The sequence below is a fragment of the Camelus ferus genome, chromosome X (assembly GCF_009834535.1).
Source record: "Camelus ferus isolate YT-003-E chromosome X, BCGSAC_Cfer_1.0, whole genome shotgun sequence".
Lineage (NCBI taxonomy): Eukaryota > Metazoa > Chordata > Mammalia > Artiodactyla > Camelidae > Camelus > Camelus ferus.
In genome coordinates, this window is record NC_045732.1 from 52,173,086 (window position 1) to 52,189,973 (window position 16,888).

General features: G+C 32.9%; 1 protein-coding gene across 4 annotated transcripts in view; it reads left to right on the forward strand.

Moving 5' to 3' along the window:
• Nucleotides 1-16,888, forward strand: part of BRWD3 (bromodomain and WD repeat domain containing 3) — a 120,347-nt gene that overhangs the window by 25,495 nt on the left and 77,964 nt on the right. For all 4 annotated transcript variants that reach the window (XM_032474383.1, XM_032474384.1, XM_032474382.1 and 1 more), the window contains exons 7-8: nt 15,190-15,350; nt 16,622-16,843. In XM_032474383.1, coding sequence (XP_032330274.1) covers nt 15,190-15,350; nt 16,622-16,843 — 383 coding nt within the window. The remainder of the gene's footprint in view (nt 1-15,189; nt 15,351-16,621; nt 16,844-16,888) is intronic.

Below are 16,888 nucleotides of genomic sequence, written 5' to 3' on the forward strand. Positions count from 1 at the left end.
AATAAAACTTAATCGTGAAGGTAACTCTTTAAAGTTTTGTCAAAGATTTTTAGCACTTGAAAGAACTTCAGCAACATTATTTCTTGATAAAAATGTTCTTTTGTCAAGTAAATGTGGGAAACACTGAGTTCAAAAAAATATAGAAAGAAATAAATGCATGTAGGACTGCTCAGATGCTTTCATATGCTAAAATGCACTGTGAATCACCTTATGGGGAGTATTTTTTAAGTAATTTGACAGTGGAAACCCTTTTCCCAGAATACCTGTAACATTCTGAAAGTTTCCTAGGAACAAATTTGGGAAACTGGGTTGTAAACTCGTTTACAGCAGAAAATCCCAAAGCCCAGAGAAGTATGTGACTGGAGTACTTTGTACTGCTTGCCTTCCAAACAGTCTGTTTCTAAACCATTTCATCATCAGGTGTTACCAATAGTTCTTTGGTATAATTGATCTATACTTACAGAACTCCAAAGATAAAGGATTAGCCACATTACTTTTATTTTTTAAATCAAGTTTATTATGGTGTGTGATTCATACAAAATAAAGTTCTTCCATTTATAAAGTGTGCAGTTCAATGAGTTTTGACAAATGTATCCATTTGTATAACCACTAGCACAATAAAAGTATGGGACATTTTTATCAACGTCTAAATTTCATGCCTCATTGCAGTCAATCCCCTATTCCTCTATCCCTGGAAACTACTGTCTCTCTGTCACTGTACTTCAGACTTACTTAGAAATGTCATCTAAATGAAATCATACAGTATGTAGCCTTTTGTGTGTGTCTGATTCCACTTAGACCTAATTCTTTTTTGATTCATGTGTGTCATTTCACATATCAGGAGTTTATGCCTTTTTATTACCAAGTAGTAATCTGTTGTATGGATATACTATAGTCTGTTTGTCCATTCATCAGTTGATGGACCTTTGGGTTGTTTCAGATTTGGGCTATTATAAATAAAGGCCTATAAGTATTCTTGTACAGATTGTTGCATGAACATCTGTTTTCCTTTCTCTTGGGTAAATACCTAGGTAGTGGATTATTGAATCATATGATAAGTGCAAGTTTAACTTTTTAAGATAGTGCCAAATTATTTCAAAAGTGGCTATCCCATTGTGTATTCCCACCAGCAATGTATAATTTTAGAATTAGGTTCTCAATTTTGATAATAAAAAAAGCGACTGGGATTTTGCTTGGGATTACATTGACTCTATAGATCAATTTGGGGAAAATGTATATCTTAACATTAGGCCTTCCAATCCAGGAACATAGTATAATCCTTCATTTATTTATGTCTTTTTAAATTTCTTATAGGAGTGTTTTTTAGTTTTCAGTGTACAAGTCTTGAACATCTATTGTGAAATTTTTCCCAAAGAATTTTACAGATTCTTGATTCTATTTTAAATTGTGTATTTTAAAATTTCAGTTTCCAGTTGCTGTTAATAGTAAATAGAAACCGGATTTTTCTTTTTTTTGCATATTGACATTGCTAAATTCACTAGATATAATAGCTTTTTTTTTTTTTTTTTTGAGATTCTTTGGGATTCTCTATGTAGATGATCATGTTATCTGCAAATAAAGACAGGTTCACTTTTTCCTTTCTGTTCTTGTCTGCCTTATGGTGCTTTTTCTTGCATTGTCCTGCTAATACCTCAAGTACAGTGATGAATTGATGTGGTCAGACTGGACATCCTTGCATTGTTTCTGGTGTTAGAGGGAAAGCAGGCAATCTTTCATGATTAAGTATGATTGTAGGTGCCCTTTATCAGGTTGAAGATGTTCCCTTTTGTTCATACTTTGTGTAGAGCTTTTATCATAAATAGATATATCCCACATATGAAATTTTATTCAGTATGATGAAATTGTACCAGTTATTTCTTGGGGCTCATATAACTGGTATTTTATGTAGAATAGTGCTACTCAGTAGACCTTTCAGCGATAATGGATTTATCCAAAACAGTAGCTACTAGTCACGTGTGGCTGTTGTATCTGAGGAATAAAATTTTTAACTTTATAGAATTTTAAGTAATTTGACATTCAGTAACCACATATGGCTAATATACAGTGCAGATTTAGACCAATGTGGGAACCAGTAAGCAGCCCTCTGGATAGGTGCATAATTTGGTAGTAATATATTGACTAATGATTCACTTTATATACTTAACCTGGAATGTTTCTTGTTTTTGTACTTAGAAACTACCTTTAGCTTTTCCTATTGTGATCTTAGTAACTCATTTTAAAGATCATATTGTACCACTTCTTTCCATTGAAAATTTTACAGTTGTTTTTGGCCAAAACCAATAAAATTCTGGCCTTATTTCGACTCTCCACTATATTGGATTATTTATTCAAATGTTCCCATCTTTTGTGCAGTTAATCAACAATGATAGTTAGTAATTTAATGAAATGGAGGGAAGGGAGCATGGGGATGGAATTTGGGAGTTAATTCCCCTATTCCATTCTCCAGACCAACAACTGTAATACTTCAAATATATGTTTACTTAAGTTTACCAAGAGTGAATTTCCAAATTCCTGTAGGGCAGGTGCAAAGATGCCTATATTTACATTACTACAGGTCTAAGCTCCAGTCATGTCACTTCATTAGCTGTATACGTGACTGATCAAGTTGGTTTTATGTTGTGCTAAAATTAATTCAGAGGAATAAAATTGAACTAAATTAAAAACAATATTAATACCTAATGCCACTCAAAGAAATCCTGGGGTCTATGTAATTAATATTTGTAATATTGTTTGAGATCTTGCATTATAATCACTACATATTAATTCTTTATCCTTTTAAAAATTAGTAGTTGTTTTGGAAACTTTGTAGTAGTTACAGTAAAATTTGAAACTAAAATTTCACACAAACACAACTCTGCTATGAGCTAGTTTGTCAGTACAGAAGTAATTTTTAAAATTTGTGTCATGTCTGTTTGAAATGAATATTTGGAAGAACTAGTATTATAGTTATTACCTATCATGGTAGAAGTTTCAGAAATTGTCCTAATTATCACATTTTAAACAGTTTTCATAAAATTATCTGTAGAAATGGCAGCATGATGGCTTGTTCATTTTAGCTTGAGACTAACTTATACGCAAGGAACAAATGTACATGCTTGTATTTCTAAACTGAGTTAAGTATATGCTGCGATAAGACTTTCTAAACCTTTTTTTCCCTTTTATCTTTAGTACAATTGACATATAGCAATGTCCTATAACCAGTGTCCTATAATTTACATAGTAGGCCTGTAATTTATACCTTATAAAGCTCAGGAGGCTTTCATTAACACTACAGCCAAATTAATATGTATATGTTGCCATAAGCTTCCATTTAGCATTGACTGGCTCTTGACTTACTGGCCATTGTATTGTTATATGTCACACTTAAAGCCAGGATTCACTGGGAGGTGGAAAATCTGCCTCTTGTTAATCTGTAAATGTAAATTGAAAGAAAGTACTCTAATTTTTAAACTTTTTATTTGGCTGAAGTGACTGGGTTTCCGCCAGAACTATTTGTCATCATCTCTCTAATTTTATGTAATACTCATCCCTTGCCCATGGATCACACTTTTGCCAGGCAGGCCTTGCTTTTTGTTCTCTACATCCCTCTACTTTCCTCCTTTTTGTACTTGATAATTGTGCATGAAGCAAGTTACTTCTAAAGTTGTTACTTTTTTTTGTATCTGGAGAGGAGCAAAGGATTCTTGTCACACCTGCAAGTAATTAGAACTGAAATATAAACTCAGCGTCTTTTGTATGTGCTAAATTGTGAGTGCTCACTAAATATTAAATGAATGGAAGTGCTATAATTACTGCCACATGGAAACGGAAGCATCCCTTTTAAAGTCATTTATATGGTTTTATATAGTTCATATGAGTTTCTAGCCCCTTGTATCCATTTTTGGAATCATTATTGTATTCATATTAGGATTAATAATTTTAGTTTCTTTATTTGAAAGAAAACAGATTGTATTATATGTCTTAGTATCATGATGTAAAATGTAATGAGAAAAAAATTTTCTGTTTAATTATGAACATTATTATATGAACATAACTATTATGAACATTTTTTCTTCCCTCATTACTCTTTGTTATTTCTTTAGTTTTTTCTTTAAATATGCAGCAACGTATTTTAAAAGGAACTTTTAGTATTTGTTTTATACATTTTACTCAATACCTTATAGAAAGAGAACTTTATATTTATAGTTTCCAAAAGGAAGCTGTAAAACAGTTCCAGATTTGTTTAGTTGGAGGAAAAAGCAGTCTAAAATGTCTGTGTGTAATAACCAAATTGAGTTAAATGGTTTAGAAGAAGATAGTAAAATAAAAATTTAGAATCTTTATTCCTAAATTATATTAAGTGAGCTTTAGACAGGCTGAATGGAATTAGAAATACTGTTTTTTTGCCATATCTTACTTGATATTATCCTAGCAATAGGACATTCAGTGACCATGAATATCAATAGCCTGTAGGACTTACTAGTTTTGTTTAAATTATACTGTGGATGGGTGTTATGGGGTGGGAATGGCATCAGCCTTAAACACTGTAAAGTTGTTACTCTGTGTGGTTAAGTTTTCAGAGACATAATTTGATTCATAGTAGCATCAAATCTATGAAAGAAATAATTCTGTTGTGCTTTTACTACAGTTTTCAGGTTTTACTAAAATTAATTTTGCTCTTTTCCTGGCTTCTTTCAAGACTTTATATTAATTTGTTGCTAGAGCCTTTTGGGGAAATTCCAAACCAAGCTTCACACAGAAGGCACTACTAGTCATTATAAATCTAGAATTGACACTGAATTTCATGGGTGAATTTCCAGTGTTCTTGGTACAGTATTTTCTTGGTCTGCTATTGTCCTCTCTACTCATAGAGCTGATTGATATGTTCAACTGCATTTTAACCAATTAGAAAATTGTACATATGCTACTACTCTGCTTTCTGATTAAAATAAAAAAAAAATAAAACTACAGGTGTTGATCAATTGACTTTTTGTAAAAGAGAAAAGACTAGTCCAAGAATATTTTAGCCTTCTTTAAATACAGCTTATTTCCTGAAAAAACATTTGTTTTTAAAGATGATATTGATGGTAATGAGTATGGTGTAAGAAGCCTGATCTGTGAACAATAGTCTTTTCTGCTTTGTGTGTATACAGCCTGAAGACTTTTATTTGGTTAGCAGTTATTGGTTGAGCCTGGTACTGTTTTTGATTGTCTTAAGCTTTTTCTGAAACACTCCTCTCCCTGTTTCATACTCTACCTCAACCCCACATTCCTGAGGTTTGTCTTTGCAGTACCTGTGTAGCTACTATTTCTTAGTCAAAACTTTGCTTTATTGTTATGAATTTGTTTTAGTGGATTTTAAAACATTTCTTCTAGATGTTATAGACATCATATTAGAACATACTTTTGGTAATAATGTCCTTTGTCCCTCATTCCAATTGTAAGGCTGGCCTAGCAAAGTTGGGTTGAGATTATTCTTTAAAATAGCTAGAACTGCTATTTCCAAAGTGTTATTGGGAAAGAGGCACCTTTAAACTCTGGGTTGTTTATGGCTTCTATAGATAGGAAGTTACCTTGATCTATATTTAAAACAATTAATTCAATTTGTCTTTCAATGCCATTCACAGAAGAATTAGAAGTATTCTATTTTTAATATAATCTGTATTAAAGTTTAAAAACTAGAAGTTAGCAAATTATACATGGGTTTCATGAACACTTTATATAGCATATTATTAGATTATAGGTGACAGATAAAATTCCTCAAGAGTTGTATGACTCATTTGTACTAAAAATCAAATAATATCACCAACTAGTACACTTCTGGTTTTTATCTGGAGCTTGATGCCAAGTTGATGGTATACTCTTTTTCCCAGCAGATGTGGTAGTTACCTGGCTTTCGTTAAGTACTATTATCTCATAGCATCATTGATCAGATATTTATTGTGACATAAGCAGTAGAATTCAGTGAGTTATTCATCTTTATTGACAGTTAAAGTTTCTTGTGGTTAGTGATTTTCTGGTTTAGGTTCAAGGTTTTTTTTTTGTTTTTTTTTTTTTGGAGGGAGGAGGACAATTGTCTGTACTAAACTGCAGAATATGTAGGGTTATTGAAAATAATTTACCTTGTTAAAGCCTCATCAAGTAGAGACCACCAGGAAGAAGCCTATAGTGTGACAAAATAAGATTTATTGACTCATAGTGAGGGACTGTACTCCTAAGGACCATGGAAGGCCTCTGGATAACAGGGAGGAGGAAAGTGTCTTTTTTAAGTTTTGGCTTACCACTGAAGAATTCTGAGAATGGTCTGATGGAAGCCAGAATTAGTTCTGGATTGTTGGCTGCTTCTGAGGCAGATTGAGAGAAGTGGGAATTACCTTGGGATTGGGTGCTGTCATGAAGCAGCTGATTTAGGAATTGGGCATCTCTCTCCAGTAATAAATGAAAATAGCAAAGTGAGGATGGGGGCATCATTGGTAAGAAAGCAGTAATCACCCAAAGAAGGGGATGTTAATGATATTTTACAACTGCTTCATGACCTTGGGAAAAACAGTGTTTCCTGTTAACTTAGCTGCTGGCTTTATCTGTGTCTGTCCTCCCAGCCTGATTAATTGCAGGGCTTCTTTTTTCTTTTTCAATCCTAGCTGATATTTACTCTTTCAGTCCAGGATAGGTTTTGATTCTTTCAGCATGTGTTCTTATAAATCTTTTAAAAGCACATGGTCAACATAGAACAATTTGTTATTGTGTTTAAGGGTTTTTCTGGATGTTCTTAGTCTGTTAAATTGAAAATCCATTGTTTTAGTCTAGAAACATTTTCTGACACCAGTTCAAAATTCCATGCCTGTGTAAAATAATTTTAAAACAAACAGATTTTTCTTCACTGTAAATAGACAATGAATAGAATAGAAGAGTGGTCTAACAACTCTGATGTGACCATCTCAGAATACTCTTTAGATCCTGATAAACGTTCCAATAAAACCTAGTTTATTAGACACCAGAGTCCTTGCTGACTTTGTTCAGTGTCTTTTGTGGTCAGAGGGAAGATTGAGGAATATATTGTAGAATTTTTGATGTTAACGTTATTTCTTATTTCAGGCTCATAGTAGATTGTATTTTCTATAATGGCATTAAATAGACAGCATTGAAAAGTAGGAAGACTACTGAACTAGAGTCAAGAGACCTGGATGGAACCAAGGCTCTGCCATTTATTGGCTCTGTGATGTTAGGCAAGACACTTGGTTTCTTTGGTCTTTAATTTCCTTATTTACAAATAGAAGAAAATGCTTGCCTTCAAATCTTATAGGATTACTGTGAACTCAAATGAGATGTCTATGAAATTACTTTATAAGCTTAAGATGTTGTGCAAATGTAACTTGTAAGTATGATAGTGGGTCACATATGCTGATAATAATGTTGATAGTGATAATGATGACTCGAAGATGAAAGATCTATTATTCAAGTTATCATAATGAAAAGATTATCTAGCTCACATGAAACTAGTGGGATGCTATTTTAGTATCTAAACTTAAGTCTCAGGACCTGTTCTTTGTCTTCAAATCCAGTCCCCTTTCCACAAAATTCTCAGCAAATAAGTAATATATATTTCCTAGTTGCCATAATGGAACCTCTTGTAAACAAAGGTAGGTGCTCTATGTATACTACTCATATTTGTTATCACTTTCCCAGATAGTTTCCAGCCTCTGATTTATGTTTAGAATCATAGTTTTCACATTGTTATGTGTGTTTTAAATAAGACATAAGAGAATATGGTGGGAATTGGTAAATGATATCATTTTATTCAATATACTTGGAGGTCCAACTATTATCAAGTACAGTCCCTTAAAAAATGAGTAGTGGTTTTGTTAAGAAGATAATTGCTTGTTTGCTATAACAAGAGCCTAGAGTTTGTGATGAGATGAGACTAGAAAGGGAAGTTGGGGCCCAATTATTCTGAGCTGTCCGTGCCAGGAGTCAGCACAACTTTTGGATAAAGGGTGAGATAGTAAAATTTTTTGGCTTTCTGGATCATTTGCTCTCTGTTGCAATTACTCAACTCTGTGGTAGTGTAAAAACAGCCCTAGATAATATATAAATGAATGAGCATGGTTGTTTTCTAATAAAACTGTATTTGCAAAAAACAGGTGATAGGCTGAATTTGGTCCATGGAACCTAGTTTGCCAACTCCTGTTCTACACTAATGAATTTAGAGTTTATCCTATAGTTACTGAAGAATCATTGGGTACTTTTGAATAGGAAAATTTTGTTATTGGATTTTTACTTTAAAAAAATATCTCAGGTGGCAGAGTATAGGGTAAATTGGAGAAGATAAGAGACTGGAGGAGGCAGGCAGGAAAACCAGAGGGAAGGCTGTTACTGCAGATCTAGACAGGAGATGATGAGTGTGGGGGCACTAGCAATAGAAACGGAGATAACTAGATTGATTAAAGTAAAATTTTGGAGGTGAGATTACTAGTACAGTTTGGTTAGATATGGGACATACAAGATTTATATAACCACAACTACCCAATTCCTGCCTGACTCCAGTCCCAGTCTTGTCAACTAAGTTGTTGAATATGTCAATATTCATTCCTTTTTATTGCTGGGTGGTATTCTGTGGTATGGTTATACCACAGTTTGACCATTCACCAATTGAAGGACATCTGAGTTGTTTTCAGCTTTTGAATATTACAAATTAAGCTGCTATGAGCATTCATGGAGAAGTTTTTGTTTTTTGTTTTTTAGTTTTTGTTTTGGGGTGTGTGTGTGTGTGTGTGAACATAAGCTTTCATTTATCTGGGATAAAAGCCCAAGAAAACAATTGTGGATCAATGATAACTGCCTGTTTAGTTTTTTTGGAAAATGCTAAATAAACTGTTTTCCAGAGTGCCTGTAGAACCTTATGTTTCCACCAGCAATATATGAGTTATCCAGTTTTTCTATATCTTTAGCATTTAGTATTGTCATGATATTTTAACTGTTTTCATCGGTATGTAGTGTGATGTATCATTGTAGTTTTAATTTGCATTTCCCTGATAGCTACTGATAATTCAACATCTTTCCCTTGTGCTTATTTACTGTATATATATCCTCTTTGATGAAATGTCTGTTCGTTTCTTTCACTCACTTTCTGATTGGATTCTTCTTTATTGTTGAGCTTTAAGAGTTCTTTATATATTCTAGATACTAGTCCTTTTTTGGCTATGTCTGTCATTTGCAAATATTTTCTCATTCTCTGTTTCTTGCCTTTTCATCTTCTTCACATAGGCTTTCACAGACCAAAAGTTTTCAATTTTGATGACATCTACTATATCTTTTCTACCTTTTAAATATCAGAATTTGTTGTTAAGCCTAAAAATTCTTTGCCTAGCCTCAGATCCTGAAGATTTTCTTTTGTGTCTTTTTTCTGCCTGTCTTGATAGTATTACATTTTTACATTTAATTTTTGATCCATTTTGAGTTAAATTATAAAATTTGAAGTTTAGGGGGAGGTTCATTATTTTTTATGTATGGGTGTCTAGTTGCTCCAGTACCATTTGTTTCAAAGGATATCCTTCCTCCATTGAATTTAAGTTGCACTTTTTCTAAACATTAGTTAAGAATATTTGTGTGGATCTACTTCTTGGTCCTCTGTTCTGTTCTGTTGATCTCTGTGTTTTTCTCTTCTACAGTACTGCATTGTTTGGATTACTTTAGTTACATAGTAAGCCTTAACATTGGAAAGCGTAATCGCTCCCACTTTATTCTTTGTCAAGATTGTTTTGAACATTCTAGGGTCAGTGCCATTCCATGTAAATTTTTGAATAACCTTGTCAATGTCTGTAAAACCTTTTCAAAGGAATTGCATTAAGCCCATAAATCAGTTTGGGAGAATTTACATGTTTACTGTGTTGAGATTTCCAGTCCATGAACCTGGTATGTCTCCATATATTGAGGTCTCCTTTGATTTCTTTCATCAGCATTTTATAATTACAGCATACAGATGTTGTACATGTTTTGTTAAAAATATATACAAGTATTTAATTTTTGGAGTGATTGTAAATGGTATTCTGTGTGGTTTTTTTCATGCTTTATTTATTTTTATCAAGGTGTAGTTGATTTACAATATTATATATTTCAGGTGTACAACATAGTGATTCACAATTTTTAAAGATTATACTCCATTTATAGTTACTATAAAATATTGGCTGTATTTCCTGTACTGTACAATATATCCTTGTAGCTTATTTGTTTTATACATACATACTAGTTTATACCTCTTAATGCCCTACCCCATCAGTGGTATTGTGTTTTTAATTTTGGTTTCTGCATATTTGTTAGTGTATAGAAATACAGTTGATTTGTGTGCATTGATCTTATTTCCCTTTACCTTACTGAACTCTATTATTTCTAAGAGTTTTCAATCTTTTTAAACATCCTCCATCTTGGTTTTTTATATTGTAGTTTTGGGATTGGATGATTTGGCAGATCTAATTATGTTCTGGGATGGTTTGAGCTAGAAGTTAAGGTTTGGGGTGAAACCTATTGTCGTCAGTAGAGCATAGTTTACCTATTGGGGCAAATGATAATTAAAATTTGTTTTTCTCTCATTTTCAGAAAAGCTGTTATATAATATTGGTTAAGAGATCATCCTCTGAAGCCAGATTACCTAGGTTTGATCCTGGCTCTGCTGCTTACTAAATAAGCTTGGGGTCTTGGATAAATTATTTAACCCCTTTATGCCTCAGTTTCCATGTATTTAAAAAGTAGATATTAATAGTACTCACTTCATAGGGTTAAATAAGTTAAACACATAAAGTACTTCACATAGTACCTGGCACATAAAAAGTATTAAAAAGTGTTTAGTTTTATTATATAATAAGGGATTTATTTGTCAACTCTGATCAGCAAAGTATGTTTTTTTTATATATTTTATTATTTTCTTTAGCATAGAGATCACTATCATTAGATTAACTGATCTAATACCAACCAAACCTTTTCCCCTTCCCTCCACCCCATCCATTTTGGAATGTGAGAGCACTGAGATTGCAGAGAGGAAAGGAAAGGGAAGAGAAATAGGAACCAAACCTCATAGAATCTAAACCTACTGTGCTGGACATTTTTCAAAATTCATCTCACTTAATTTTCAAGATAGGTAGTATTATGCCTGTTTTATAGATTTCATAGATAAGGAAGAAGCTAAACCACTTGTTCTTTTCTTGATACTATGTTGCCTTTTTACTACATCACTCTGCCAAAATAGAAGGAATTGGTAAAGAAAGAACCAACTCTCCCAGCACCTGTTGAGCTACTTTCCCACAGGATTACTATTGTATATGTCCTTTGCCCTGCCCTCCTTGCCCCTCAAACACATGTCCTCATGATTTACCTCTTTGTATTGATTAGTGACTTGATACCCAAAAAAACAAGGAGTTGAGCTCAGTATCTTTTATTTGGTGGGAAGTAAACATTGCTGATATATTTAAACATAAAGCACTAACTGAGAGGCAGCTGTGGTGTAAGAAAAAGGACACTGTACCCAAGTTCAAGCACCTTCCTTCTCTATTAGTTATCACCTGTATGACTTTAGAAAACTTGCTTCACCAACCTGGATTGTAGTTTATTTATATGTATAATGAGTGGTTGAACTAAAAATTAATCTTTAAAGTCCCTTCAGGCTCTAGCATGATTCTGTAACAGACACTAGTTCAAAGAGAAAGGCAAAACATTGTTTCTTGTAGACTACTTTCTAGGGCCTCAGAAATGGTGATTAGCCTCTCAGAATCTTCACTGGTGTTGGTTTGCATTTTTTCCTTTTTATTTATTTATTTTTGACAAATACAAATTATGTACATTTAAGTTGTACAATGTGATGTTTTGATATATGTCTACGATGTAAAAGATTACCACAATAAAATATTAACATGTCCATTACCTATCATGTTACCATTTTTTTGTGTGTATGTACAATAAGAACACGTAAGATCTACTTTCTTAACAAATTTCAAGTATATAATAGATTATTATTAACTATAGTAGCTAAGCTGTATATTAAGTCTACAGAATGTTTTCATCTTAAAACTGAATGTACTTTTTGACAGTATCTTCTCCCACCCCCTACACCCCAGTCTCTCGCAATCGCCATTCTACTTATTGTTACTATGAATTCAACTAATATTTTTTTTTAAGATTCTGCATATAAGTGAAATCATGCGGTATTTGTCCTGCTCTGTCTGGTTTATTTCCCTTAGCATACTGTCCGCCAAGTTCAGCCATATTGTCACAGATGGCAGGTTTGCATTTTCTTACACCCAAAGGTAGCTTTTCTGCATTTCCTATGTCTAGGATTAAAGAGCACAAAGATCAGTTACCTTTTAAATGTAAATTTCAATGAAAAATTTCACATGACAGAAAATTAGTAGAAATATTAAATTTCTAATTGTACCTGTAGACAAATGTCTCTTCATGTGGTTGAATCAAATGCTTGTTTGAGCCTATGCTTTTTACAAAAAAAGAGCCTTTTTAGTGTACATTTTAATTGAAATATATTTTACATATAATATTGTATAAATTTAAGGCTATACAACTTGTTAATTTGATAACATTTACATATTGTAATACGATTTCCATTGTAGTGATAATTAGCACCTGTATCACATTACATAATTATAATTTCATTTTAGTGGTTGGAATAATTAAGTTCTAGTCTCTTAGCAAGTTTGATGATTATAAAACAATATTGTTGTCTATTTTCACTATACTGTGCATTAGATATCTGGAACTTATTGGCTGGACCAATTTACATTTCCACCAACAGTGTACAGGGGTACTTTTTTTTTTCCACATCCTTGCCAACATTTTTTATTTGTGTTCTTTTTGATGATAGCCATTCTGACAGATGTGAAGTGGTATTTCATTGTGGTTTTGATTTGCATTTCCCCTGATGATTAGCAGTATTGAGCATCTTTTAATGTACCTGTTGGCCATCTGTATGTCTTCGAAGAAATGTCTCTTTAGGTCTTCTGCCCATTTTTCAGTTGGGTGGTTTATTTTATTGATGTGGGTTGTATGAGCTGTTTATATATGTTGGATATTAATCCCGTGTTGGTAATATCATTTGCAACTATTTTCTCCCATTGAGTCGGTTGTCATTTCATTTTGTTGATGGTTTCCTTTGCTGTGCAAACCTTTTTAGCTTGTTTAGGTTCCACATTTGTTTATTTTTGCTTTTATTCCTTTACTCTAGGAGATGGATCCAAAAAAATATTGGCTGCAATTTATTTTCAAGTGCTCTGCTCATGTTTTCCTCTAGGAGTTTTATAGTGTCTGGCCTTACATTTAGGTCTTTAACCATTTGAATTTATTTTTGTATATGGTGTTAGATAATGTTCTAATTTTATTTTACAAGTAGTTGTCCAGTTTTCCCAACACCACTTATTGAAGGACTGTCTTTTCTCCATTGTATACTCTTGCCTCCTTTGTCATAGAGTAATTGACCATGTGTGTGGGTTTATTTCTTGGCTTGTTTTCTTGTTCTGTTGATCTATTTGCCAGTACCATACTGTTTTGATGACTGTAGCTTTGTAGAATAGTCTGAATTTAGAGAGTGTGATTCCTTGAGTTCTATTCTTCTTTCTTAAGATTGTTTTGGCTATTCAGGGTCCAAGTTCCAGAGGCCAGTAGTTCCAAGGTTGAGAAATTCTTCTTTAAACACCTTTTCCTCTATTTACTTACAAAGTATGAACGTAAGAAAGCAAAGTAGAAGTAATGGTGGATTGTTTTAAGGAACTCAGTGCAGTAAGAAATGTTTGACTGGAGAAGGAAGATTACTAAAGTATGAAAGTTATGGTGCCTACTTTTCCCATCTTAGAGTTGTGGACATTTTTAGAGGTTGGAATGGGAAGCAACTGCCAGAAAGAATTCCTCTTACCTAGTACTGATGCTTATGGATTTTCCACCATTATTTACTCAACATCTCAACATACTCAGATCTCTAATACGTTCTTATGACTTGCATTCAAAATTGGATTTTGCTATTGATCATTCATTTTTGTCACTTTGTAAGTTAAAAATGGCCAGTGTATTGACCTTTGCTTGAAAAAGACTTCATTGCTCTTAAGATTGAGGTGTTAATAGGTTTCATTTTTTTTATTGTGACATGGTTCTAATTGTACTAATCTAGCTACAACTGAATTCTTGCCTTAAGTTTGCCTTGCTTCAACATAAAGCTGTTACTGTTTATGCTATATTATTTAGGCAATATGATAAAATTTTGCCTTGCTTTAAGGTCACTTTGAGTTTATAAGTCTCCTATATTTTGATTAAAATGTAGTAGATGGGATGTTAAATATTTTCAGTGTATAACGGAAGACTAGAGTAATTTCACAGAGCAGGTGGGTACTTGTTTATCTTTACATAGGTCACAGCATCTTCATTTAGGGAGGTGAGTAGAATCCAGGTGGTATTTGGATAAGAATTGTACAGATATGTGCTTTATTCTTCCTTTTTTTTTTTTAGAAAATTAAGAATACAAAACAAACAAGAAGGCAGAATCTAAGCCAACTTCATAGAAGATAAAGCCTCAAAAGTTCATTGATAGCTAGAGTGCAAGTCTAGTTTTTGAAATCAAAACGAGGGAGAACCTATAGACAAGCCTAGAAAGGGTTGTTTATTACTGAAAACCTGTGTGGTATCATGGGCTGCTTTCTCTTTTTCTGTATAAAGCACTTGTATTACTCTTGAAATTTTAAGGGCAGTTATATATGGGGTTGATGGGTGTGAGGAGGTAGGATAGGAGTTCATAAAATTCCCTATATAAGTATATAAGTTTTAAGATGTATTATACTTAACCAAATGTAGTCTTTATTATAAAATTCCTTCATGTTATAGTAAGATTTACCTGTGTGTTTAAAGTGACAGTGTCTTTGACTATAATGTACCAAGAAATGGGAATGTACTTGAGAAACCCTAGTAAGGCAAACAGAAAATTAGACTTCTGGGATTTAAAAGATGAGTATTCTTAGTGCTTTGTGGTAGTGAACTTGAGTTCATAAACTAGTGAAATGTATAATGGAATTTAGACTTATCACAGCGTAGAACTGCTGTGGTCTGTGTACCCTGTTTTGTTTCATCTTAGTATTCATGATTTAACTTTATGAAGTAGGTTTCATTTTTAGATTTTAAGAAGTGAATCTCCTGTTTTATGTTTTCCAGTGAATATCACCTCTGCCAGGCAACTAACCGGATGTAGTCGCTTCAGCCATATTTTCCCTTCATCTGCTTACCAGCACATTAAGATGCATAAGAGAATTCTAGGCCACTTGTCATCTGTCTACTGTGTAGCATTTGACCGAAGTGGGAGAAGAATTTTTACAGTGAGTTTAAAATTTATGATACTGTAGCATATTAGAGATTTACAACAATTGAAGTGAGGCTTTATGGCATTGAATTATGCTTTGTGAGCAATTTATCCTTTTTAGACACATGAATGTAAAAAAAGATGAGTGGGAATTGAAAATCTTTTCTCTTTCTGTATAACTAAACAGATTAACTATAATAAGCTCTATCATTTGGGAAATCTAATTTTTAAAGAGTAAATCTGGAGAAGGCCTTATATTCTTGAGGTGATTAATTTATGTGAAACAAGTTTATCTACTCAATTTCATTTCATTCTATTTCAGTGAACATTTATTCAAATGCATTTTCATTTGTCACAGCATAATTGGTGTCAGTTCTGCTTAATTAATAATTACATCATCTTTATGGTTAAATAGTTGAACTACACACAGTAATGAAGATTATAGTTATTGTATATAGTTTTCTTTGAATTCAATACTAATTATTTTTAAAATTGGAGTTTTATTAACTGGATATTATGTGCTTTTGAGTACAAAATTATAATACATTAATATTACCAAGTAAAGGCTTAATCTTATTGCTTCAGTACTAAGTTAACATAGAAGTATAGGTAATGGCATAATTTTCTTTTGGAGTTCATTGTAGACTCTTCCATTGACATTTTCATGACTCCAAATGCATCACGTAAGTATTTGGATGTTGATGATGATGATGATTTTCTTTTTTTCAATAAACAGATAATTATTAAATAGTTCATCTACCACATATTGAATTGATTTTTTACTATTTTAAAGCTCTCTTTTGAAATTCTCAATAGGAAATTCAACATATTCTCACCAAAGATTATTAACAAAGCCTCATTTACTGAGAAATGCATGTGGACTTTAGGTTAAAGTTTTAAGTATTTGTAGAGAAAAAATATTAAAGCAATTAAGAAAAAAATGCTATCAGGTGTAAGGATCAAAATAATGGCAGAGACACTTAATGCCAAATCACTTAGAAGTAAGTTAAAATATTTTGAGTTGTCAGAATTGCTAGTAGTTTTGAGGAGTTCTTCACATATACCATTATCAGTTTGGACAGTGCTTTGTGAGTGCTATCTTTTGGACATTTTTGTATTTGCTACTAGATCCATATTATATGAAGAAAAGAGACTAAAATGTAAAGGCTTAGAAGTAACTTAATCAAATTCCCCCTTTGTCTTTTTGGGGTTTTTTTTCCGAGTGAGGGGGAAAGGGGGCAAATTTCTACTTCATTAAATTCTTCTGTCCTTCTGTTGTTATTATAGGGTTCAGATGACTGTTTGGTGAAAATTTGGGCAACAGACGATGGACGCCTCCTTGCTACACTTAGAGGGCACTCTGCTGAAATTTCTGACATGGCTGTTAACTACGAAAACACTCTCATTGCCGCAGGCAGCTGTGATAAGGTTGTAAGAGTGTGGTGTCTTCGAACTTGTGCACCAGTTGCAGTCCTTCAGGGACATTCAGCTTCTATTACTTCCATACAGGTAAGAAAAATAAAAAGATACCTCTAATATAAGTAATAAGGATGA